The 27658-nt window shown below is 40.2% G+C and overlaps 1 protein-coding gene across 5 annotated transcripts in view; it reads left to right on the top strand.

The window, feature by feature from the left end:
• The window catches only part of tns2a (tensin 2a), a 62369-nt gene that overhangs the window by 21530 nt on the left and 13181 nt on the right, over nucleotides 1–27658 (top strand). For 4 of the 5 annotated variants that reach the window (XM_086159933.1, XM_086159935.1, XM_086159936.1 and 1 more), the window contains exons 4-12: nucleotides 16558–16596; nucleotides 16940–16981; nucleotides 17602–17651; nucleotides 18760–18943; nucleotides 19390–19440; nucleotides 19557–19679; nucleotides 21500–21564; nucleotides 21983–22066; nucleotides 23806–23918. In XM_086159933.1, the coding sequence (XP_086016059.1) occupies nucleotides 16558–16596; nucleotides 16940–16981; nucleotides 17602–17651; nucleotides 18760–18943; nucleotides 19390–19440; nucleotides 19557–19679; nucleotides 21500–21564; nucleotides 21983–22066; nucleotides 23806–23918 (751 nt within the window). The remainder of the gene's footprint in view (nucleotides 1–16557; nucleotides 16597–16939; nucleotides 16982–17601; nucleotides 17652–18759; nucleotides 18944–19389; nucleotides 19441–19556; nucleotides 19680–21499; nucleotides 21565–21982; nucleotides 22067–23805; nucleotides 23919–27658) is intronic. The other variant, XM_086159934.1, reaches the window with a different exon arrangement.

Below are 27658 nucleotides of genomic sequence, written 5' to 3'. Positions count from 1 at the left end.
CATGGCTCTAAACATACTCTCATAACATATGTACAAACACTCAACACATGGTTGAGGACCGATTATTGTGTATCAGAAGTGTCACAATGGGCTTTTCCAAGTAATGGATAGGCATTCATAGGAAAAAGTGTGAGTTCTGGTATAAATGAGCTCTTTAATAGGGTAGTTCCGGGATGTGTGCCAACCAACCAAAGGTTTAATACATTCAATATATAACGAACACACAGTCTTTAACCTGGGCATTTTGCTGTTTGCGTTCTCCGTTTGAACATCTGGTGAACTCCGTTTGTGCAGAGTATTCTCCACTAATGCATGGTTTAACCTAATTTCAAGACCACTAACCTTGCCCCAAGAGTGGCCATAGGGAACCTAAGGAAAACTAGTGTGACTACCCTCCACTGAACCAATAAAACGGAAATTCTCATGTCACTCATTGCCTGGTGTGTGTCTCAGTCTTATGTGTGGGTGTGTTAGTGAGGTGCAAGAGTGGCACAGGTGGGGGCACAGGTCTTGAGATGCCTGCTAATATGAAGGTCATACTGTTGCATTCCTCAGAAAGTGTTGCTAGCCTGGCTCTGAACCCCACCCTGCTGGGTATGTGAAAGGATCATTCATGGATGGACAGAATAATGAATAGACAGAGTGATGTCGAGAGAATGCCAGCCTCAGCTGAACTGATGAGGAGGGGGCAGAGGTTGAAGCAGGGATCTTTGGCATGCAGAGGGTGAAGAAGTGAAATCCAAGGGCTAAGGCGTGTGGCAAAGGCCGGACTCAATTGTCCAGCATCCCTCTATCTTCTTGTCTCTTATCCAAAGAAGCAGATTTGAACAGGCAAGTAATGCAGTACAACAAAATTGTTCTGGTTTTCCTCTTCAACCTGCAGGGTGTCCTTCTCTCTGTCTCGGAGTATAGAAATTAGTTTGCTCCAAGAGCTGAGTGAATTTGTTGAGTATTAATCCTGATTTTCATCAGTGTTGGGCAGTCTTTTTACTTGACAGTTGCCCTTTTGCTTCAGTTTAAGTGTGATAAACTTTATCTGGTAAGTAAAATGTGGACATCAGACATATTGGCATGCAAGTGTTAAACTGATCTAAAACTGTGGATCAAGCTGGGGTTATTCTATTTCCTAACTGTCTCTTCATAGTTTGAGATTGTATGATTTTGGGAGGGAAAAAATAATCAGTTTTATTTTTCACACCCAGACAAATTGGCATCTTGATATAATAATCAGTTAGACCTATGGTAACATTGTAGCTGGAAAAGATAAGTTATATTTAGTACATTAGTTACAGAGAAAAGGGTTAGATGGAGAAGGTAAATGTAGTATATTTATAGTAAAAATATTTATCATATTGTGACATGCCAGAGTATGTTGTCATCTGTTTTTTGACTTGTGAATCTTAAAAGTGGTAGGTGTGACCGAGTGAATAAAGCACAATTTTGCCCAAAGATATTTACATTCCATACCCTAATGGGAACAATATGAAAAAAGTGCAGCTAGCGGTAAGGGGTGGGTTTGCACATGATTTTAGTTTAAGAATTTACAAAGGCGAGGGAATTGCTGTGTTAGGGGAGCTTGACTGGTTGGGGAGACTGATGACAGAAAGCAGCAGGATGTTGTTTGATTCTCTTTACAGTAACCATCTCATATGTGGTTGTCACACAGCGATATCCATCACTGCTGCCCAGGAAGGGAGAGGTCAGATAATAGAGGGCGTGTGGCTCTTCTGCATCCATCTCCTCTGTCATCTAACTCTCGTATATAGTGGGATATCTGAGGCAGAATGTACGGTGCCATATCCTTCTATGAATTCTGCAATTTAAAGAGGCTGTTCTAAATTTAAATTAGCTGTCCTGGCTGATTATAGTCTGGATGTGGACGGTGGTAAATAGCTATTATGAGTGTTGTAAGTTCAAGGTGCAGTACTTGGGATTCAATCCCATTTGGCAGTTATTACACTTAGCCTTGTAAATTGTAAGCCACCCACTGTCATTGATTAACTCATTTCTGTTAACACAGATCTGGAGCCCTGTCATCTGCTAGCCATTTTTGTTTTTGCCAGGCCTCCATTTACAGGCCTCATTGTTTGGTGACAAATCATATAATTACTCCAAGTCTAGTGTCCTGTCTGTTTATCAGCCAGCTTATTTGGCAAACAAAAAAAATCTTTACTTAATTAAGTAACTGGAAGCATTTCCGCTATTCAGAAGAAAAACTGCATCAGAGATTTACTGGTTATCTGCTTAGCTCATAAGTCAGACATTGAATCACATCCTGTCCAATTGACTGACTCATCACACAGCAGAATATACAAGTATAAGGATTAGAATGAATGTGTTGAGTGCAGGAAACCCTCATTCATTTCAGCCGTTTGGATCCACAATCTTGTTCTTTCGGTCATGACCAACAGCTCATGACCATAGGTAAGGTATAGGAATGTAGATTTACCCGTAAATTGAGAGCTTCTCCTGTTGGCTCAGCTCCTTCTTCACCAAGACAGACTGGTGCAGAGTCTGCCTCACCGCTGAAGCCACACCAATTCACCCATTGATCTCCTGTACCATCTTTCCGTCATTTGTGACCAAGATTGTGAGATATTTGAACTCGTCCACTTGAGGCAGGACTTCCTCTCTGGCCCGGAGTGGCTACCGGTTTCTGGCTGAGGACATGGTCTCGGATGTGGAGGTGCTAATCCTCATCCCAGTCGCTTTGCATTTGGCTGTGAGCTCACCTTCCAATGAACCCAACAAAACCACATCATCTGCAAAAAGCAGAGACCAAAGGCCCATGATGCTACCAAACCGGTTCCCCTCAACACCCTGGTTGCACCTAAAAATTCTGCCCATAAATGTTATGATCAGAATCTGTGATATATACTGCTCAAAAAAATAAAGGGAACACTTGAACAACACAATGTAGCTCCAAGTCAATCACACTTCTGTGAAATCATAGTGTCCACTCAGGAAGCAACACAGATTCATTTTGACTTGTTTTAAGGACATTACATCAAAGTTGGATCAGCCTGGAGTTTGTTTTTACACTTTAATTTTGAGTGTGATTCCTAATCAGACCTCCATGGGTTGATACAATTGATTTCCATTGATCATTTTTGTGTGATTTTGTTGTCAGCACATTCAACTGTGTAAAGAGCAAAGTATTTCATAAGAATATTTCATTCATTTAGATCTTGGATGTGTTTTTTAAGTGTTCCCTTTATTTTTTTGAGCAGTGTATATATATATACACATACACACATATATACACACTTTATAGTACCTGGCAGTAAAACTTGGTCATTCTCTCCAACATTCAACTATGTTTAGATGACATTGGTGGTGAGTTGGGTTCATGTTTTAGTGAGTCTTTCATTTCGTCAACAAATCTTATCAAAGTGAAAATGGACTCTGAGCAAACTCATTTTCTTTGCTGGTTGATGTCTCATTCCACTGTTAAAAAGCATCTCAGAAATGTGATTACCACTGGGTTATCTCTGGTTGAGGCCTTGAGCTCAGGTTTCTTCTTTCCTTCTTGCTTGCCCAACACTCCGCCAAATAGTCCTGTAGTTGGTGTGTCATCAGGGATGAAAGAGGTCCAACTACATGGTTTCCAAATTCAGCAAGAGGTGTCTGTGTCTACTGTTGAGTAGACACAGCTCTCATATCACAGATATCCGTGCCAATTGCTGATATAGAATGGTGTGTTTCAAGTTCACTCTGTGTGTGCGTGTGCTCACGCTTGTGTGTTAGTGTGGGAGGAGTGAGGGAGTGAACAAGTGTGTGAGCAACCGTTGGTTGATGAGAGTGTAAAACCATAACCATGACAATTAGCTCATCCAAGTGGAGCCTCTGCCAGCTCTGTGTGTGTGTGTGTGTGTGTGTGTGTGTGTGTGGTTTGAGCATGGTCATAAGCCTAACTAATTGCCCATTGCGTTTGGTTTGCCTTGACCATAAACACCCATAGGAAAATAAATGTTAGGACATTTCCGTTTACGAGGATCTAAATAGAGCTGCAGTGCAGTATATGACACAGATTATAATCCACCATAATCACTGTGCACTTCATGAAGAGTACTCAAGTTAGATTTAAAAAGTTGAAAAAAACATCTTAATTAAGTCATTGCACTGTTAATTAAGGTTTTTCTGAAATATTTAATGACCGCTTCTTATTCTGACTCCTTAGCATTTCAAGCATATGCATGGAGTGAAGCAATGCCATTTTTTAAGAATTAAATTCAAAATGTCATGCATACCTTTCTTAAATGTATGTTATTTTAGTTTAATCATATTAAGGATTGCTTTGTTATTATATTAAGGATAGTTGTTACCATTTAACTCCTAATATTTAGTCTTCACAAAGGCTTAACACTGACAATAATGAGATCTATGAAAATTTTAACATTGAATACATCTAACCGTCGAACAAGGTATTTTGCTAAATGTGGTTTGGTTGTTGTCCATCCTTTTTCGTTTAACCACATGATCCACTTCAACCAATGTTCAGTGGTGCTGTGAACTCTTCAGACAAATTTAATGACAGGAAGTCTACAAATGCGGCAGGGAAAAAGGGGGATTCTGAGTGTAAATCAAACTCTAGCAGCCTGTTTCATGGAGCAGTCAGGATCATGGCTCAGCTCACTGTGGACAATACAGAGAATTCTCTCTCCTTCCACTGCAGTGATCATACACATAAATATAAACATTTTCTTAAACCCTGAAGGAGATGTGGTTGGTTCAGAATCCAGATTTGAGGATGACAGTATTAGGACAAAGCCACAAAAACTATTTAGTCAAACACTGGATCACGGTGGTCAGCAATTTATTATATAGACGTTTCTCTGTTTCTGATTAAACAAAAATGTGCCTCCCCCTCTCCCCCAGTTATGTTTCTGTGATAAATGCATCTTCTTATTCCATGCGTCCTCAGGCCTTAATTTGATGATTAAAAAAAATTAAAGATATTTACCGGAGCTTGCGTCTGTGGTAAATTCCATTCAGCCTGAAGGCTGCTATAGTTATAAAAACAATGTTTACAGGAAACCTGGGTGTGTGTCTCCTTATCATCAGATTGAGAATGAGACCAATGCATGAGAGGGAGGACTGACCACAGAGGACACAAGGGAGGCAAGGGTTCATCTGTTAAAATGCTCTATGTTGGCTTGTTCACAGACATTTTTTCCATTCTTGATCAGTCTCAATCTGAATGCAGCTCATGTCTTCCGCCTGTGTTTATTTACCCATATTTATTTTTGTACTGGATTTATAGCTCTCAAACTCAGTGTGGCTTTGGGGGGAGGGTTGGTGGGGGCTGGAAGGGACCATTGTGCCTTGGCCCTCCACATGCACATTCAATCCCTCTGTGCAAGCAGCAACATGTGTGCATACTTGTTTCATGTCTTCCATCTGCATACCTTCATGGTATGTTTGCAGTGTCAGTACTGTCATAACTGTGGACCACAAGCTCCATAACACAGAATTGCATCCCGGTTGGCAATTAATGCCACGCCAAGGGCGACTGTTTGATCTGTAGTGCCTTCAACCTCGCTTTTAGCTGCTTGGAATGAGACTGAAACACGAACAGAGACTCCATTTTTCTCCTTACAATGCAAAACAAAAAGTGTGGGAACAAGAGACAAAGGGTGAGAGACGACAACATGCAGAAGAGTGAGAAATTAAGAAAAAAAGAAAACAAATACAGATAAATTCTTCGTTAGTCGGCTTCACATACAAAAGCACCAAATATGGGACTTTTAAGTCCAGAGGATAGAAGTGTTTCCCCCATAGGTGTTGGTTTTGCTTAACCAAAGCCTTGAACTCCCCTCGTGTTAATCTGGGTACTTTCAAAGTTTCTCATGAAGTCCACCTTGTCATGATTAAGTGGTATTAGACATGTGGGGTGCATTTGAAGGCCAGATATACAGCTAAGCCCAGCAACTATATGCCATAAAACTAGTTGTGTAGGTTTGTTCAAAGGGGGAGCCATCTGCATTTTTGACCACCAGTTTATCTTCAAGGTATTCGTTCAGCGCTTTACATTGCGGAGAAGATATTGGCTATTTCCATGGGAGCATAGGGGTTCAAAAACGCTGTTGAAATGAACATTGAATGTGCTGCCAGACTTCTCAATCACTAGCTCACAAGAAAAGATAAAAACAAGATATTTAATTGGAGAGATGTATTCACAAAAAGTGGTAACTAAAACAGAAATCCTTCGAAACCTTTCATCTACTCTTCAGCACCCCCGCTTCCAGTACAGCTGCACTCAAAGCAAATTAAAGTTGGATTTCTAGCCAGAACCAAACAAAACAAGTCTTCTTCTTTTTCTCCTTTCAGCTTTTCTCCCTTCAGGGGTCGCCACAGGGAATCAACCTTCTCCATCTAACCCTATTCTCTGTATCCTCCGCTCTCACACCAATTCCCTTCATATCCTCTCTCACTATGTCCATAAATCTTCTCTTTGGTCTTCCTCGAGACCTCCTGCCTGGCAGCTCCAGTTCCAGCATCCGTCTCCCAATATATTCACTATCCCTCCTCTGTACGTCTCAGAACCATCTCAGTCTGTCTTCTCTGACTTTCTCTCCAAAACATCTAACATGTGCTGTTCCTCTAATAGACTCATTCCTGATCCCAGCCATCCTTGATCACTCCCAAAGAGAGCCTCAGCATCTTCATCTCTGCGACCTCTTGCCCTTCCTCCTGTCTTTTCATCATTGTAACTGTTTCTAGGCCATACAGCATCGTTGGTCTCACCTTTCTTGTCTTGTACACCTTTCCTTCATTCTGGCTGATAGTCTTCTATCACATAGTACCCTTGCACTTTTCTCCACCCATTCCAACCTGCTTGAACCCATCTTTTCACCTCTTTTCCACACTCTCCCACACTCTCCGTTGCTCTGGACTGTTGAATCCAAGGGCCTGAAATCCTCCAACTTCTTGATCTCCACTCCCTGTAGCCTCACCATTCTGCCTGAGTTCCTCTCATTAACATTCATGTACTCTGTGTTGTTGTGACTAACTTTCATTCCTCTCCTTTCCAGCACATACCTCCACCTCTCTAGATTATCCTCAACCTGTTCCCTGCTCTCACTACAGATCACAATTTCATCTGCAAACATCATGGTTCATGGAGATTCCTGTCTAATCTCATCTGTCAGCCTGTCCATCACCACTGCAAACAAGAAGGGGCTCAGAGCTGATCCCTGATGGAGTTCCACCTCCACCGTGAACTTCTCTGTTGCCCCCACAGCACACTGCATCACTGTCTCACAGCTAGCATACATGTCGTGCACCAGTCTAACATACGTCTCTGCCAGTCGAAATTTCTTCACACAATACCAGAGTTCTTCTCTTGGCACCCTATCATATGCATTTTCTAGGTCTACAAACACACAATGCAGCTCCCCCTGGCCTTTTCTGTACTATTCTATTAGCATTCTCAGAGCCAATACTGCATCTTTATTACTCTTTCTAGATATGGAGCCATGGCACTTCTCACAAATGCTGACTTCTGCTCTCAGTCTAGTTTCCACTACTCTTTCCCATAACTTCGTTGTATTACCACTCTCTCATCTCTGGGGATATTCTGCATCACTTCATCTAGCTCATTCCAGAACTTCTCCTCCTCAAACTCAAATCCCACCTGCGGGGCATAGCCACTAACAACCTTGAGCATCACACCTTCAATTTCCAGTTTCAGACTCATAAGTCTATCTGACATTCTTTTCACCTCCAGAACGTTCCTGACAAACTCCTCCTTCAAGATAACTCCTACTCCATTTCTCTTCTTGTCAGTACCATGATAGTACAACTTAAAGCTTGCTTCTAAGCCTCTAAGCCTGACTACCTTTCCTCCTGGACACACAGTATATCCACTTTCCTTCTCTGCATCATGTCTGCATCATCTCTCTACCTTTTCCTGTCATAGTCCCAATATTCAAAGTCCCCACTCTCAGTCCCAGACTCTTTCCTTTCCTCTTCTCTCTGCTTCCGAACACACTTTCCTCCTTTCCTTCTTTGACCTACAGTCGCCCAGTTTCCACTGGTTCCCTGAGGGTAATCGGTGCCAATGGCGGTCGTTGTTAACCCAGGCCTAGACCAATCCGGTATGATCTGGCTGTTATGATTAATTCGCATGTTTGGTTTTGGCAAAAGTTTTATGCCGGATGCCCTTCCTGACGCAACACTCTACATTTATCTGGGCTTGGGACCGGCTCAGGGAAACACCGGCCCGTGCCCCCCCCCACCCCGAGGCTGGCTCGGGGAGACACCGGCCAGTCCCGCCATGAGGCTGCACTTAAAAACAAAACAAGTCTCTTTAGTCTGGATTTCAAGGGCTAAAATATAGTCGGCATCTCTGCCATGTGATGCAACTATAGTAGAGGCTGGCTTCCTCTTCCTGACCATGTATGTATCTATTTCCATCTCTGAATAGCAGTACTGTGTATTTTATAGGATGGAACAAATCCATAATATGGGTGAAAACTGAAATTAAAATCCTGGCAAAGTGATGAGTATTCTTCTTGATATCAATAAAAAAAAATCCTCCCTTCAGTAGTGTGAAAGCTTTAGCTGAACAGCACTGTTTATGGAGAGGAGGAAAAAAATACTGACAATAACACCCCTTTCTACCTTCTATATTAGGACTAAGACAAAAGCCATTGTATACGTCATAGTAAAGTCTAAAAGCCATGGTGAAATCTTTGTTCATCAGTGGGACAGTAGATTCCCAGCTGAGGTTTATTTATCATTTTTAAACTGTTCTCAAACCAAATACAGAGAGGAGCTGATCTTGTTCCCCGAGAGCAGACTCCAAATGACCGAATTAAAAATGAATGCACACAAGAAATGAAACCAGAAAAATTGTCTGTCGTTGCATACTTGTATTTTGTATTGTCTACGAAGATCCCTCCTAACTTATCTGTAGAGGTTCTCTGTCACCCAGGTGATTTTTGTAGAAATCTTCTTGTTGTGGCAACTGGACTTGAATTTCTTCATTTGAAGACGTTTCACTCCCCATTCAAGAGGCTTCTTCAACCCTGAATTCTGAAACATTGTCAAGTGAAGAAATTCAAGTCTAGTTGCCACAAGAAGAAGATATCGACATCCCTCCTAACTTTCTCCTAAATGGCCAGATCGGATCTTCAATACAAGCAGCCATTAATTTGGGGACAGCAATAGATGGAGTGAACTTATGACGTGCCTTGAGTTTGATACCTTTTCCTCTGCACACATTATAGTGTTATGATTTTCCTATATACACTGTGTGCACAATTATTAGGCAAGTGATTTTTTTGACCATATCATCATTTTATCCACAATTTTCAACTCCAAGCTGTATAATTCTTAGTGGATTTAATGCATATCAGGTAATGTGTATTCATGGAAGGAGGGAGGCTGTGGCCTAAGGAGATCAAAACCCTATATCAAGGTGTGCATAATTATTAGGCAGATTCTTGTCCACAGGAAAAATGGCCCAAAAAAGAGATTGACTGACTCTGAGAAGTCAAAAATTCTCAGAGACATGGGCAAGGTAAGAAAGGGTGAAACCCAACCACCTCTGAACAAGACACATCAGTTGAAACATCAAGAACGGGCCAAGAAATATCTGAGGACAGATTTTTCATAGGTAATTGGGACTGATGAGATGAGAGTGACTCTTGATGGACCAGATGGATGAACCCGTGGTTGGTTCAGTAACGGACACAGAGCTCCACCTCAACTCAGATGCAAACAAGGTGGATGTAGGGTACTAGTATGGGCAGGTATTATTAAAGATGAGCTAGTTGGACCTTTTCTGGTTGAAAATTGACTCAAAATCAAGACCTACTGAGACCTACTGCTGGCCAGTAAAGGCCTTAAAGATGAAAATCCAATGACATGGCCCCCTTCTTCACCTGACTTAAATCCTATTGAGAAATTTTGGGCCCTTCTGAAGCAGGAAATTTACAGTGAAGGTAAACAACTCACCTCTCTGATCGGTGTCTGTGAGGCTGTGATTGCGGGCTGCACAAAAAAATTGATTCTGACCAGATCAAGAAACTGACAGGTGAAAATAAACAAGTGAGATGGGAAAATCTTTGTTTTTCATTCAGTTGGCATAATTATTTTGCGCCATAATAGTCGCCTAATAATGTTGTACATATAGATATTCTCTTAAAAAAAAGCCCAAACTTCACTTTTACTACTCAAATGTTCAGGTTTGAGGGTTTAACATTTTGGATTGACCAAGAGCACTGTACTTGTACAATAACAAAATTAATCCTCAAAAAAGGCAGCTTGTCTAATAATATATATATATATCATAAGTTAAATTGCTATTGCACACTTCACACCAAAAGTCATCTCACCTCACATGGTGTGACATGCAGTAAACATAATAATTGTTTCTGAGCCTAAAGCTTCCTCAGATTTCCTCAGACACAAAAAAAATTACACTGTTGGTGGAAAAGCAAAGGTTTTCCACTTTCGTTCAACCCTGATGTATCAGGAAACAGATGTTGTGAAATTACTAAATGGTTAAAAAACATGTGAAATTATTTAGTGTATGACTGCCAAACCTCCCAACGTGATATGGATACATACTCCTGCTTCTTCTGAAGTACCCATTCAAAAATGCTTTTGTTTGGCTCAGATAACTTTTAACATACATTCCTCTCTACTGTTCATCCATTTGGGGATTTAAAGCAGAAAACAGGTGTTAGAGCTAAATAAATGTCCCCCTGGCGTTGGTAATATCGCTGGGAAATTCATCAGAGCTGTTTTTCTGAGTTGAGCAGCTGCTATTTCATAAGTCTCAGGACCAGACACACATTTGGCTGGAATAATAAGTAAAGGCAGTAGTCTGAGAGTCTGTGTTATCCTTTATTTTTGTAATCTCATCGTATCCGTAGGATGTCTGTTGCTTGTCATTGGTGCGGACGCACCTGTTACATCAGCGCTGTTCTCTCAGTCATCACCCGCTGCCGTCTTGTTGTTTCAAAATATCACTGCTCTCTGTTCCCGTTTTTTTACTTGTTCCATGATAAGGGCATTGATGAAAGCAACGGGGTCACAGTCCGCCGCAGCTTTCGGTGCTGATTCAGTGTGACTTTCATCAGTGTGCTTGCACTGATTCTCCCAAGAGGGATTATGGTATGGCAGGACTAATAAGCCTGAAGCTATCCACCAAAGAAAGAGACACTTTCATTTGGAGCAAAACAGGGGATATGGTTTAATTAGGATGTGTACTGACCGTTTTTACTCAACACACAATATTAAATGTCAAATCAAATCTGAATTATTACCGCAAGAATGTAGGATTTATGCCTTCATTTCTCGCAAAGAGGACAATAACTGATTCTAGCATACAAAGCTGGCTTTCCTCTTCTTAACTTTACTACTTTTACAAGGATCAGAAATAAAATGGTCTTACAACAAAACTTATTTTACTATATTTCTTATACTGCGGATTTTTTGAAAAGGCAGTGAAACATAAACATTCTATTTTTATTACTTTAACAAAAACATGCAGTTTGGTCATCAGCTCTCATTAGCGAGCTTGCAAACATAAGCAAAACAAGACTGGGGAAGTTGATACTGACTAAATATGAGCGTCTCCGAGTGTAATTGCTACTTTTTTAGCGGATAACACTTGAATGCGAGATTTTTTTTTTCGACGGTTTGTTATATCATGTTACCACTTAAACTACACTCAAATTAAACACTCTGACGTGACCACTAACATCACTGTTTCACTTTCTACCACTGCCACTGTTTCTGTCAGATTCCTCCAATCCTTAGCACGCGTGATGCCAATGAGGACTTTCCCAGAGTTATCCACTTCAGTTTCTTTCTATATATGAAATATGGACAGAAAGAACTTTTTTCCTGTTCTCAGAGCCCTGGGAGCAAGAAAAAAAATTCACATCTCGCAGAGTATGTAGAGGATGTTACATACCAAAGCCTCTGCCACGCCAACCCTCTACAGGCATGTGTTGAGAGGAAAGACCTGCGCATTATCCATTCGCCGCACTCCCTCCGGCTTGGTTCGATCAAAGTACATATAAAGAGTTGGAGGAGTTACGGCCTCTGCAGCTGTGAGAAATAAACTGATAGGAAAAGCATAGAAGGCTGGGAAATGAGATGGAGGAAAGACGGTGGGGGGGTGAAGAGAAGGTAATGGGGGTCAGAGTGTCGTCAGCTGGACCCACCTGGGAGAGGACAAGAAGGGAAGAAGGAATAGGGAGTTTTACTGTGAGTTTAGGAGAAGGCTGTGGAAAGGGGAATAAAAGAATATACAGAGAAGAAGAATAAAAGTAAATATTTGATTTTTTTTTTGTCACGTCAAAGTTTATTACTATTAAACTACTTGGGTGTTTGTTTTCATGTCAGCAGCTCTTTTGTCCACTGCAAGTCAGAACAAGGTCTCGGCCATTTTCATGGATATTTACTTACTGAAGGACATGTGGGAGTCAGACTTTGTGACCCTTCAGTTTTGAGATACTCCTTGACCAGGGCCGTGAAGATGTAAAAGCCGTAATGAACACAGTTTTTGTTTAAAAAAAAGCACGGAGGCCAAAGGAAGCCAAACAAGGAAGGTTTTGTTTGAAACAGATTTGAGGAGAAAGGGAAGGAGGAGGAAGGAAGTATTGGGATTGGCAGGAGGAGGTTGGATAGGAGTAAATAGAGAGTGATGAGGAGGGACAAAGAGAAGGGTGATTAAGAGAAATTGGACTGACAGAGGAGAAGGGATGAGAAAGCTCTTAGCCGGGAGGAAGGGAGATGAGGGTAACAAGAACAAAAACACGAGGGAGGAAGTCGAAATCTGAAGAGAGAAAGGTACATAAAAAGCAAGTACTGGGGGAAAAAGCAAGTACTGGGAGAAAGAACAAGCATAAAAACACGAGGATGCAGCTAAAGGAGACCCCCGTGACAGATAACCGGAGAGCAGCGAAGATGAGAAAAAAAGGAAGCAAGAGGGAAAGAAAGGAGGTGGGTGGACGGCAGCTTTGAGGAAGTTTATGCGTAAGTTTTGGCCCGGGGAGATGGAATCTGGTCTGGTGTTTGTTCTGGTTTAGCGGCTTCCCTCCACAGGCCCCTTCGCCAGGCACTGGGAAAGAGGGGAGTGGAGTTAACGCTGGGAAGGATGAATAGTTTCAGGTTTTTAACAGGCTGAATAAAAGTGGAGTTAATGGTGAACCAGAGCCCAGGTAAAGCTGGATTCCTGGTGCATGGAATACAGTCAAAACTGTGAAACCGTTGCTATAATTACTGGAAATTTGAAACAGTGTCAACTGTACTTTCCTCTTTTTGCCGGGTTTGGCCGAGTGACAGACTGAAACCAGCATGATGCAGAGGGTTTTGGGTTTTCTTGTTAAAGGCTAGTTGGATTGCCGTCCTATCCCGTTATACCAGCAAATTTCACAATTACGTTTGCCGCTTTTGAGTGGATATCAAGACCCACAAAGAAAGTGAGGCACTTGCTCACCCGGTAACATAATCTCCCGCTTTCTAAGGACTCTCCAGGTTCATCCCTCTATACTGCCCTCCTAAGTCTGGGATTCCCTCAACCATCACATGACCTGAAGAATATATACAGTGTTACCTGATATGCCTTTTATTGTAAACAGTGCAGCAATTTAGAGGCTCTTCTGGAAACAAAAAAAAAAAGCATGACAATTCTTAGGCAGAATGTTTTATATGCTTTCCAGTCATGATGTAATCAACAAATACAAAACAGTATCATCTGCTGTAGATCACCAATTTGTGGTAAAAATTGTATGATTAAAGTTTGTGGAAACTGATAAAAGGTCAAATAGTATGTGTACTTTCATTGCATTTTTACTCATGGTCACATATCAGACTTTTAATATTTACCATTTGTGTATTTTGAATGTTGTCAAAATATAAATTATCCGCACAATTATCTACAATCCAGCTTTTATGCAAACTAACTGGGGAAGGGGAAAAAAAGGGACACTCAATATCCATTCGTTCAACTCCATAAGTAGCTCTGAACAAAGCTTTTGGCTCAATGCCTGAGAGACTGGCAGGTATGTCGCCCCTGTCCAGAGTGACACAGGAGACTGCAGAGGAGATAAAAGCCTTCCTCTTCATCAAAATGTCTATTTTAGTTTGTTTGCAAGATAATGGATGTACCATGCAGGATGTAAAGTTTTGCTGGCGCCCCAAAAGTCAGACCCTACAAAGTTTAAGGAGCAATTGAAAGCCACATTTTTATCATTACGAATGAGTTTCATATGTTCTGACAGAGCCCCCTTCAAACTTCCTTAGTTTTCACAGTGTTCACAGACGTTATTAAAAAAAAAAAAAAAAGCAAAGGATTCCAATCATGGGGAGCCATTTCAGCTGTACTGCACCCACAAGCTATCTGGTGAGGAATCCAGTTCAGGCTTGGAATGAAAACAAACCACAACACAGTGCAAGATTAGATGTGTGTAGAGATGGAAAATCATAAATTCCCTGACTGGGTCGCTTAGGAACAAAGTCCAGTGACTCATATGATTGTCGCATTTTAGCTAATTCCTTCAGAAACCCAGGTCTTCATTTAGCTCATTATCTTCTCCTGTGCTTTCCTGTTGTTTCATGTCGTTATACATAAGCAACAGCAGCACACACTCAAATACACACTGCGGTGTCACACCCCAGGGTTCAGGGCCTTTGAGACTTCCCTTTTGCGCACAATGAGATACACAAGTCCATGCCCTTTTCCTGTACCCAAATAAACAGTCCAAAAAGAGCACCATGGCGGGAACAGTGCTTTGTGTTCACGTGTGTTTGTCCGTGTCTTGCATTTGTTACGTAATCTGGGCTGTGGCCCTGCAGTCCCCTTCATTAGGGCTGCTGCTAAACTCCTGTTTCCCTTGGTCACAGTTCACCGACACAGAGGCCCATAGCAGAGCAGCCAATCGGAAATGTCCCCGTGTTTTTTGCCCTTTTGCATGCGTGCGTGCGTGTGTTAAAGTTTCTCTCTCGGGGTTTTCTGCAGCTGTCTGACTTTATGTTTTGAGGAGTTCCAGTCAAATGCATGCTTTTGGTTTTCACTCACCACAAACAACACCACCACAACGGGTCCATATAGTTTTTAAAGATATCATGATGCTGTACTTATTATCGGCAGACATTACATATCTTTCTTTATCCTCCCCTCCTCTGCTCTGTGACTGCAATGGTTGCCTGATACTCAGTCCGTGAAATAGACCCTTTGTAAAAGCTAACAAGAAGCTTCATAATAGGAAAATGAAACAATGACATGGAAAGCATATTTAAAAAAATCGTATGATAAAGTGTGGCTGCAAGTTGCTAATCTTCTTTTTCCTTACACTGTTCCAAAATAGCTCTCCTTTGTCCAACCTCTGGCCTTTTACAGACTATTCTACCTGGTACATAAAGTGTCAGGGCTCTTTTCAGTCTTTTGGCAGCGCTCTGTGTTTCCTGGACGTGAAACTTGTGACATTCTGTTGCTTTGTCAAAAAATCCTGCTTGATTTTTTTTTTTTATTTTTTTTTTATTTTTTTTTTTATAAGATGTGGTCTCTTTTTTTAGCACAACCATCCAGTAGTCAGGTTTTTTTTTTGTTTGTTTTATGTTTTGTTTTTTTGCATTTGAAATATGGTATGTTGTTGTATACTGTCTCAGTCATTTTTTTATCTTTTTTTATTTAGGCATATCCATCAGTTTTCTAGAGTGACATTAAAAAAAATCTTGATAGGGGAAAAAAATTGGAGAGTTTTTTTTTTTTCATTACCTTTTCGAAGTTGGTTGACTGTCTGCACATCTCAGTCTTTGCAGGAATAATTTGATGTGCCATGCCTGAATGAAAATATCCATGGATATGGAATTTAGAAACAGAGAAGAGGCTCATCACTGTACCCTGTCAGTTTGTATGAAATGCAAGGTTTTAAGCTAGAAAATAAGAATTCATGCTTCGATTGATGCACAAAATCACATCCAATGTCATATCTGAATACGCTGTGACATTCAAAACTCCCAAAAACAAACGGGCACAATTACAGGACATCTCTGTGAAAGACAACTTTTGGAAGCTCTTCATTTCAATCTTGCTTGGAGCAAGAAACACATGAAAATAAAAATTAAAATAATGAAGAAAAGCCAAACGTAAATTCACTTGAATCTAAAAATGACAGAGTGGCTCAAAAGCACCTCACCACAACCATAGGAATTTCAAATATAAAATTTCAAACATATTTGAAATATGTCCTCCATACATCACCGCATCAAAAAATATGCCCAGTGTTTCTTATTGACTTAAAGGAGCTTGAAACTAGATTTCTCTGGGAAAAAAAGTACCATCACCCAGAACACCCAACCATATTTTCTTCAACCTTTAATTGTATATACAAAATATGATACTGGACTGTGAATGAAAGCGAACGCGAAGGATCAGTTGGTCATACAGGTTTTTTTTGTGGATTCTACCATCTCTCTCCTATTGTCTGAGGGATTACTTGTGTCCAATCGTCTCGAAGCCGTGACCTTTTCACTTCATCTTTAAGCAAAAAGGAGTTTATGTGTTCTCATGTGTCTGTCTGTGTTTTTCAGGTGACCACAGCATGCAACCCAGCTCCCTCCAATGACCTGGTAAGTCCTTCACATAATCTTGACTTTTCTTCCCTCAAGATAGTGCTGCACCAGTTTATCCCTTTTGTCTATGCTTAGCTGCAAGGTATTGCTTTCCTAAAAAGAAAAAAGCACGCTGTGCCGCAGAGATCCGGTGCAAAAGAAAAACATAATGTTTTTGTTGCTTTCGGAAGTAGTCGTGTTTATCCATTAGAGAGTCTGTTTGTTTAATTAACTCTCTTTTCCTTCCTCCATCCCCTCCTACTCCTACTTCTCCCTCCCTCTCGAACCCTCTCACTCAAACTGTCTTCTGTTTTCTCCCGATGTTCCTCTGTCTTGATCCACCCTCTCCTTTTCCCTCCAGCAGCGCAGGGGAACCACACCGGCCCGACACGTCCAGCATCTGGTGAATAAACCATACCCCCCCCCCCCTGTGTCCCCTGTCGTTCACCCCCTTAAAAAACACGGTGGAACCGCTTTATGGGTCAATGAATGTGATTTAAAACAAATTTAAAACAACTTTCTTGTGTTTTTGAGGGATCCCAGCTCACTTCCCTTTAAAGACTCATACAGATCAAAATGCTGTTACCATATTAGGGGAAACAGAGTTGCAATACATGATGAAATGGCTTTTTAAAATGTTTTAAATCTCTTACTTTTGTTAATGAAAGGTTCTAAATGAATTCTAAAAATCTAACTGCATGTAAATGAAAATTTTGGCTAGACGCTGTATCATGAGTTAATAGTAGGTTTTGTTTATTCAATTGGAAATTGTATGCATAAGTACAATTTGTAAGTGCATTGGCTGATCATTAATTTCACTTATCATCAAGAAAAAATATCACCATGGTATTTCTTGAGGATGATTTTACAAAAGCCTTGAAGACATTCATACTTTACAATATTTTTGAGTTTGAATATTGTAATGGTAAACAAAGAATACATAGTTTTTGAATTTTGGATAAGACTCCACTTTCAAGAGTACTATACTGTATTACGATGTATAATGCATTTGTCCTCCCATAGGGTTCCACCAAATCTCTGACTTACAACAAACAGAGGAACACCTTGCCAAGGTAAATTTCAGCCATTTATAACAACACTGCCTCCATCTTACTTCACATAGAATTAAGGTTTTTCCTTTCAAATCAGGCTGAATACTTTGCTTTAAGTGTCCTTTATTTTCCCGATCTTTTGCCCTTCCTCACTCTAAAGGCCAACTTACTTTAATAATAATGCAGTCAGAATGTTGGATAATCGGAAACTTTAGATGGTAATTACTGCCTTAACCCTCATATTATGTTAAGGGTCAATTTGACCCATTGGGTCAATGGGTGAAATGGGTCAAATTGACCCTTAACATAATATGAGGGTTAATGCAGACAATGTAGAATTAAAAGTCTGATTTTTAGTGTTTATGTAAGGTTTGTGTTATGCTTTGGTCAGTGAGACGGTGTGGATCTTTTTTTTTTTTAATTTAAATTGCATGTCATCTTTTCCTGTCAGTAAATCCATCTGATCCACCATTAGGAAAATCCCATTACTAAGTTCAAAAGAAAACAATTTCTGCAAAACAATTCCTTTTGATATTGCATCAAATTAACTATCTAAATTAAAGATATAACCTAACAATCAGGAAAAAAAATGTATCAAAACATACCACTTATCTCCTTTTGGCTTTTCCCGTCAGGGGTCGCCACGGCAAATCAACCTTCCATCTTCTCTGTATCTCTGTATCACTCTACACACACACTATATGTATATAGTGTGTGTATACTGTATATGTATAGCATTATCAATATTGAAATGAAACATTTGAAAATAAGTAATCTGTTTAAAAAATATTTTATTTATTTGTTTTAATTATCGGTTTCATCCAAATTTTGCATTGAGCTGAATTTCGACAATGTTAAGATAAAAGTAGGGGCAAATTAATACCCGTTACTGTTTTGCAAAAATGTAAATTGAGTCATGTATTGGTCAATGAATGGACCTGACCAATGATTGTAATGGATTATTCCATCCTGGTGATTCAGTGCTAGTCTTGCATAGGCATTTATCTGCCCCCCCTGTCACACACAGTTTACACCTCCATCCCTCGTTCCGGTTGAGTCCGTAATAACTCGTATGTTTACTAGTTCCCTTCTTCACCACAACCTGACCTACACTGCCTGCTTCCTCCAGGAGCTTCAGTGTGGACCGGGTGATGGAGCGAGTGATGGAGCGCCACTACGACTTTGACCTGACATACATCACGGAGAGGATCATCTCTGTCTTCTTCCCACCGAAGCTGGAGGAGCAGAGGTACCGGCTCAACCTGAAGGAGGTGGCAGCCATGCTCAAGTCCAAACATCAAGATAAATTTCTGGTAAGGAAGCAACTCACGACTCCCTCCCATCTGTATCTGCTACTGTAGTGGTCTCTGTGGAAAAGGCATGGGCCTCCTTAAGGAGGGGTTGAGCCTGAACAGTAGAGAGGGTTACATAAGTTACCCTAGAACACTTAACAGTTTATAGAGCTGAAGGCATGATTAGTTAATCCTCATATTATGTTTAGGGTCAATTTGACCCATTGGGTCAATGGGTGAAATGGGTCAAATTGACCCTTAACATAATATGAGGGTTATTGAAATATTTAAGAGAAAAATAAGCGGTTTCTAATTTCTTCATTTCTTATTGTTTAATATTTGTTTGTGAAATAATACTGAAAGCGACACCCAACTTCTAAAGATCGGTATTTATACATTTATTATGATATGAATTATTTTGCTGGTTGTGATGTAATGTACCTGATATAATGTCTCCTCTCTTTAAGCTCCTCAATCTCTCTGAACGGCGCCACGATCTGACCCGGCTGAATCCAAAGGTCGAAAAACCTTCTCGCCCTTCTCGTAACGCTGACTTTAGAATTCACTTCACAGCTTTAAAATGTAATCTCCTCAAATCACATGCCCTGTCTCCTCCCTCTCTGTACACCAAAAGGTTCATGACTTTGGCTGGCCTGACCTCCATGCTCCACCTCTGGATAAGATTTGTGCCATATGTAAGACCATGGAGACGTGGCTGACCTCTGACCCCCAGCATGTGGTGGTCCTGCACTGCAAGGTCAGAGTTCATGGATCCTCTGGGGTTTTTCAGACTGATGCTCTTGTGTTTCCCAGGCTCTATTCACCTTTGCACTTGCCAGCACCAACTGACTACCCCTTAAATACTATTTTCATATTAATAGCATTTAGAATACAACTAGTTTGAAAAACTTATTACATGATAATTCTAATCCAAAGAGTAAATCAAGTGGCTGGAGCAAAAATATTTTTATATTATATTAATTATTCAATGCTCCTCGCTTTGGAAGATGAACATCCATCCATCCATCCATCCATCCATTGTCAACCGCTTATCCTACTCAGGGTTGCTGGGGATGCGGGTGTCTATCCCAGCTGCTATCAGGCGAAAGTTGGGGTACACCCTGGACTGGTCGCCTGTCTATCACAGGGCGAAACAAACAACCATTCACTCTCTCACATGCACATCTGGGCAATTTTCAATATTTTTCCAATCAGCCTGCGGCATATTTTTGGACTGTGGGAGGAAACCCACGCAGACATGGGGAGAACATTCAAACTGAAAGATGACCATGAGCCTTGTAAACGGTTCAAAACATATTTACTAAATGACACATTAGCCATGAAAGAAGTTATTTTGATTATTCATGCCTGCATAATTTGCTAATTTAATTTATGTAAACACTCATTTAACTTTATACTCTATACCAGATCGTTTGTTAGAAAGTTTAAACGCTTTATAATGTAGGTAGGTGAAGACAGGTAATAATTAAATTATTTTAAATTAAATAATGATTTAATGAGCATGAAAAAAGGAAAAGCAAGTTAAGGAATTGATCATAATTCTTACTGGGTTATACTTGTTTTCCTTTCACTTGCTGAAAATGATGATTTATGAAAATATATTAGTAAACTGTATGACAATTGTGACATGATAACAACATGCGTAAAAAATGAATAAACAACCTAAAGGAATGACTTCCCTAATAAATTAAAACAGTAAAATCATAACCAAACAAATTCATCTTGGCAAAGCAAAAGCCGTTTTTTGCGAAACAATGCTTTTTAAGATCTGACCTGACTCTGTGAGGGTCAAACTGTCTGGCGGGCAGGTGTGGGGGTCTTGAAATTTAAATCAAAAAGATGCTACAAAATTGTGTTGGTTATCACAGTGTGGTTAATATACATTGTAATAAACCCATGATTGCAGCACTAGAAGGGAGCCAGGAAGTTAATTAATCCATCTGGATGAAACTTAATCTTGTGTTTCAGCCCAATTCTTTAGGGATTTGCCATTGTCAACCTTTCAGGGAAGCAATTTTACTTTCCCACCGCTGCCAAACAGCAACCAGCTCCCACGGCTCATTTATTTATTGGTTTTTGTTCAAGACAATTTAAACCCGAAAACCAGGCAACGTCTGTGGTCGTCTGACTGTCCAGAGCATTCCAGCTACGGGGCAATTCTCTCCATGCTGCTGCAGATTACAACCAGAGATGAGCATAAGCACGTTATTGTCAATGAGAATCCTGCACAGTGACACGCACACATACTGTGTTACAGGGTTTCAGAGTGTGCAGAGCTGCAGCCTGATTACGGTATCTGGAGGGGTCACAATAGGAATTTGAAGCTGGAATGTTTTTGGAATGTGTCAGGAAGTACCCGGTGTGAGAAAACACCACAGGGAACTTTTTAATTTGCGCTCAAACTGTTTTTCTCTGGGTGCCACCATGTCCTTGTTTCTCCTTCCGCCTGTCGCTCCGTTGCCCTGGACTAATGTTGTAAAAAATGTAAAAGATCAGCTTTCTTTTAAGAAATCATCCCTCACACAGCCTCAAAGTACTTCCCCCTCTCTCTTACAGGGCAACAAGGGTAAGACAGGCGTGATTATTGCGGCCTACATGCATTACAGCAAAATCTCTGCAGGGTAAGTGCGTGCGTGCGTGTGTGTATGTGTGTGAGGCCTCACGTTTTCTCCTCAGTCAGAATCTGTCTGACATATAAAAAAAAAAACATACTGGATTCAAATTTAATGATTCTCCCCAACATGTTTTAAAGCGGCGGTCAAGCATTATATCTTGTTGCTGATGTGTGCCAGGTCAAATAGGAGCAGCACAATGATTTTCATTCAGCCTTTGTTGATAAGTCTTTCGATAAATTGCACCCGGTGGATTTTGAACAGGAACAGTGGAAACTGGTTTATCCTGTGGCCAGTGCCAGCTGTATCCTCTCCATGTATGTCCTGGCATCCAGTCTGGTGAAAGTCCCACAATGGAAATAAATGCATGTTTGTGTGCGTGTGTGTGTGTGTGTGTGTGTGTGTGTGTGTGTTGGTGTTTTTGCAGGGCGGACCAGGCTCTCAGTACTCTTGCCATGAGGAAGTTTTGCGAAGATAAGGTGTCCTCTTCCCTCCAGCCGTCCCAAAACAGGTAGAGGCTGTGTAACGTTGTGAGGGGGGAGAGGGAGTGAATGCGGGGATCTGACATCACTGTGTCATGGAGTGTCACACCTTCACCACTAAATGTTTTCAACATCCAGTAGTGAACAAATAAGAGTGCTGCTGTAAAGAGCTGACTCAAAAAATTGAAAGCATTAGACTTGAATATGTTACCGTTTAATTGTGGCTATTAGTTATTAGGAACTAAATATACATATCTTAAATTACTTTTTCCTAAATTCATGCATATTTGCTGTTCAGACACCAGTTGTAGGATGTTTATGCATTTTGCTTATAAGACATTCATTCATGGTAAGAGATGGGGGATCAGACCTCCATGTATCTGAGAGACAAACACAGGATGAAGTCTAACTGTTAAAATGCTAATTGATCCATAGCGTAAAGACTATAATACAGAATAAATGTGTGAAACATTGTGTTCTAAATTAGTGAAATCTTACTAAATAAATATATTTTTCTGATAATCACAATATCAATATCTTATGTGGCGTGCTGCTGCAATGTAATATCAAAGCAGACAACCTTGTCATGCTAAGAGTTTTGGTTTGAGTTAAACTAGTAGTGTGTTGTAAATATGCTGAACGTAACTAAAGCAAATGGCAGAAAGTCTTTCCCGGAAAACATCTAATGAAATGGCCATGTTCTCGGTCTGGAACGGTTCCTCAAGCTGACATAACTATGGCCGCCCCAGATGTTTCAAGAATTAATAATATAGATACATATCGAAATATTTGTATCTGCATTTCAGACATAGTTTTAACATTCAGATACAGCAAATAGCAGACCAATCGGTTGGGAGCGCTCTTTTTTCAAGCCTTCAACTTGTCACTCTGGTGCCGCTGATGCTGATGTCGACCTCCGACCACCAACCAGAAAGGAATGGGCTGAGAAGCCTGGCAGAGCCGCTACACTCCTGGAATTCAGGCTCCTTCCAAACGGAGGGATTTAACTGCAGCTCCCCAACTCATCCACTTTAAACCAAATAGACAACTGAACATACCCAACTCTCATTATCCTAAATTGATTTCTCGGTGACGTCATTTGACTTCTTTTAGTCATTTTCTCTGTTTTTGTGCCTTTGGCTTGCGCAAAAAGGCTATAACCTTCTCCATGTTTTCCATGTATCCTCATGCTAATGTAAGATAACTGCATTTGCAAGATCCAAATTCACGTTGGAAATATAGACAATTAATTCTTAGTAAGGAAAAAAATGACTTCTTTCCAAATCTATTCATCTAAATGTGTTGTTTTGGAGCAGAAAAATAAAATCCCTTTGAAACCTAAAGCTAGTACATGTAATTACTGATGTGAAAAAGATAACGCATCAATTTTTACACGCTGCAAGGCAGGCGGCAGCAAATGTCCAGACTGAAATAATCCTTTTAGATGATTCTTTTCCAACGTATAAAACCATTGTGATAAAAATGATCCAAGAGGTGGCCTGGATCACTCTACATTGCACAGGAAATTATTTGTGATACGATGAGGCAGTTGTGTATGGGAAAATATTTGGAAATGGATAAAACATAATTATGTCTGCCTGCATCTTGAAGACATAACTACTTCGCTCTGTATGATGTTTCAATTTTTCTATACTGCTGCATGAATTGCTCAAAATTGAATCCTAGCATTCTCAGGACCATTCTAACCATATTCATTTTTCTTATTTATCATAACTATTTTTCTCACCTCCTCTCTTTTGCCTCCCAGGTATATCTATTACTTTGGGGGCCTTCTGTCCGGAGCCATCAAGATAAACAGCAGCCCCCTCTTCCTCCACCAGGTTCTCATTCCATCACTCCCCAACTTCCAGGGTGAAGGAGGTAGGTTTGGCTTAATTCACATAAATCATAAGATAAGATAAGATAAGATAAGATAAGATAAGATAAGATAAGATAAGATAAGATAAGATAAGATATGACCTTAGATAAAGCCTTTAAGACCTTAAAACACGTGCTATAACCTTGACAATTTTTACTTAAATGGATTTCTTATTCTTCTTCCTTCCTACTATTATCTATTACTGTTATGTTTTTGCTTGACACTCTGGCACAACAATTTCCTTCGGGATAAATAAAGTTGTTCTCATCTCATCTCTCTCTCATCATAAGATAAGATAAGATAAGATAAGATAAGATAAGATAAGATAAGATAAGATAAGATAAGATAAACATTATGGATCCCCATACAGGGGCGTAAAAGTTATAATGTCAGAGGGAAAAAAAGGAAATAAATATGAATGTAAATACAAGTATAAATATAAATAGAAAGGCAGAAGACAGGATATAGCAAGACAACGACAACTACAACACGCAACACCAACATCAGGAATGACAACGGGCAACATCAAGGAACAGTGAGGGTGAAAAATACAAAACTAGAACCAAATAACGATATTAATCACATTCATCTTTCCATACCTGTCAATAACTTAAGATATGATAAAGAAGACTACCTTATTAAACAATAAAGGGGTCTTGGAGATTTATTCCATCCATCCATCTTCTGCCACTTATCCGAAGTTGGATCGCAGGGGCAGCAGCCAGAGCAGGGAGGTCGCGACTTCCCTCTCCCCAGCCACATTGTCCAGCTCTCCCAAGACGTTCCCAGGCCAGCCTAGAGACATAGTCTCTCCAGCGTTTCCTGGGTCTTCCCCTTGGCCTCCTCCCAGATGGACATGTCTGGAATACCTCCTCCGGAGGGATCCAGAAGGCATCCTAACCACATGCTGACCTAGCCACCTCATCTGACTCCTCTCTATGCGATGGAGAAGCTAGTCTACTCTGAGCTCCTCCTGGATGGGCGAACTTCTCACCCTATCTCTAAGAGAGAGTCCGGACACCCTGTGGAGAAAACTCATTTCGGCCGCTTGTATCTGCGATCTCGTTTTTTCGGTCGCTACCCACAGCTCGTAGATCGATCGGTACATTGAGAGCTTCGCCTTCTGGCCTAACTCCTTCTTCACCACAACAGACCGGAACAGAGTTCGCATCACTGCAGATGCTGCACTGATCCGCCTGTTGACCTCTTTCCTTCTTCCATCCTTCCCTCACTCGTGACCCAAAGATACTTTAACTCCTTCACTTGGGGGAGGACCTCTTCCCCGACCCTGAGTGGGCACTCTACCTGTTTCTGGTTGAGCACCATGGTCTCGGATATGATGTGCTGATCTTCATCCCGGCCGCTTCTCATTCGGCTGCCAACAGAACCACATCTGCAAAAAGCAGAGACTCAATCATTTGGCCACCAAACCAGATCCCCCCAACACCCTGGCTGCGCCTAGAAATTCTGTCCATAAAAGTTATGAACAGAATTGGAGACAAAGGGCAGCCAGAGCGGAGTCTAACTCCCACCGGAACAGACAATGTGGACCAAGCTCGGACACAAATCATACGGGGACCATATTCCCAGAGCACCCCCCACAGGATTGCCCGCGGTACATCGTCGAATGTCATTGTTGCATATCTTTCAGCAAAACCGCTGTCATATTTTTTTTTTCTCTTTGGTGCTGCAGAAGGAATCTGTTTTCAAAGAAAACTTAATAAAAAAAAAAAATACTTCCTGCTCAGCTGCACCAAAACCATCCAAACAACAGTCAGTGACAAGATGGTAAATTGCCAAAAGAGAACAAAACCAGCAAAATCCAAGCAAATATTGACCTTAGATTTATCAGGGTAGCCACATGAACGATCATTTTACCCCCTAAATGCTGCACAGATAAACAAGCAACTGTTTTTTACTTAATACAAATTATATCCAGTAAGTATTTGCCCAAGGGCAGGTAAATGGATAAAATACAAATTAAATTTGGATACATAAACAGGGTTTGCCCCACGTTTGCCCGACATTGGGCCCTGAGTGACTGCATTGTCTGACAACACTGTAAAAATTAACACTTACTACATTTGTCTGATCCAAATTAGACACTATCATTCAACAAGCAACTCCTCAGTAAATAAAACACATTAATTTCTAAGAAAATAGATTGTGATTCATTAAAGTAAGTTTTGTAAGAAAATATTATTCAATTAAATTTTGGCATGATAGCAGGCAAAGACATAATGTCATGCATATTAATCTCAGAAATATTTAACTCCGATTATGTGTTGCATAATTAAATCTGTCAACTAATGTGATGACAGATGGAAATATGGCAAAATACAGTGCAATATACCTGATTTATGTTCAATTAAGTTTAATAATATTTTTTTAAACAGAGATCATAAAATATACTTTGTAAGGCTGATTTTTCAGGGAAGCGCATTACATTTAAACCATGAACATCTAGCCAGGATAGAATCAGTCAATGTCATAACATAGTCGTAAAACCTAACCGCTACAGTCAAAATGAAAAATAGAGTATTCATTATTTTTAGGCCCTCCCACCAAATTCTGAAGTTCATAAAATGTATGTAGGGGTTTATCAAAGTTGTTTTGATGTTTCACTCTAGTATAAAAGTCTACCTTTCTGAGCAAATTATTATTTTATTCACATCAGTTGTAGGCCAGCACTTTTACTTTATCCGCCTAAAAATTCCTGTGTGTGGTTAAGACCATGTCTGCTAAGGAGGTCATGTTTTTATCAGGTTCAAATTTTTTTTTTCTTTTTTTTTCCTTCAGGATAACGCTAATTTTCCAGGCTGATTTTGAAAAAAGTTGGTGGAGGGCTGTGCTTGACAAAGGAAAAATTCAGTCAGATGTTATGAGGCAATTTTTTTTTGCATCCAAAAAGGGGCTTTTTTTTAATTATTTTTTCTCAAATTTTGCCTAAATGATCTGAGCCACACAGTTTCCTTCTAGTTGTGAACATATCAGCCGATGTATGCATGTATTCTGGCAGGACAGAAAGTAGAGCTGAGCGTTGCAGATCATTACTCTTATCTGACTTACTAAACAGGACAATAACAAGAGAATCTTGTTATGAGATCATTTTTAGATGCAGTTGCCAAACAGTTGGAGGAAAACTTTCTGCCAGCAACAACTGTAGCTTGTTGACAGAAACCCTCAACTCCTACTTTGGTCTTCAGCCTAAGTAAAAGGCAAAAAAAGGGGCGATGCGAATAAGATATCTTACAGTATAATTTAAATATTTTACTTGTGTTTGTAATTTCAACATATTGCCATCAGATGTTTTAACTTTCTCACACACATCTTTTTTCTCCACAAAGGGTTGTCAATATTTGTCAACCTAATTAAATTTTATTTTTTAAATAAATGCAGTTTTGAAACTCTTATGGTCAGTTTTGAAAACTTGAACTATTTATTAAATATTGTAATATGTATTTACTGCAAAGTACTGGTACACAATTCAATGTGTTTTTTGTTTTTTTTCTGAGCCTTATATTTCTGCCTGTTTCTTTTCTTGAGGATATATTTATGTCACCTCTAGCCATCCTTTAGGTCATCCCTTGACTTGTTGTAGTTGTTTCTAGATCGTAGCTATTCTAATTCCCAGACGTGTCTGCTTACTCTGGTACACTTGACAATTTCCTTTAATTGGTGTGTAAATTGATCACATATTACTCTTAAGTGGAATTTACAGAGGAAAAGCATTTTTCCAAGA

This window comes from Fistularia commersonii, chromosome 14, assembly GCF_037954325.1.
Source record: "Fistularia commersonii isolate RoL2024-O1a breed Wild chromosome 14, RoL_Fcom_v1.0, whole genome shotgun sequence".
NCBI classification, from domain to species: domain Eukaryota; kingdom Metazoa; phylum Chordata; class Actinopteri; order Syngnathiformes; family Fistulariidae; genus Fistularia; species Fistularia commersonii.
Note: the sequence above shows the minus strand (reverse complement) of the source record. Positions and strands in the feature narration are given on the sequence as shown.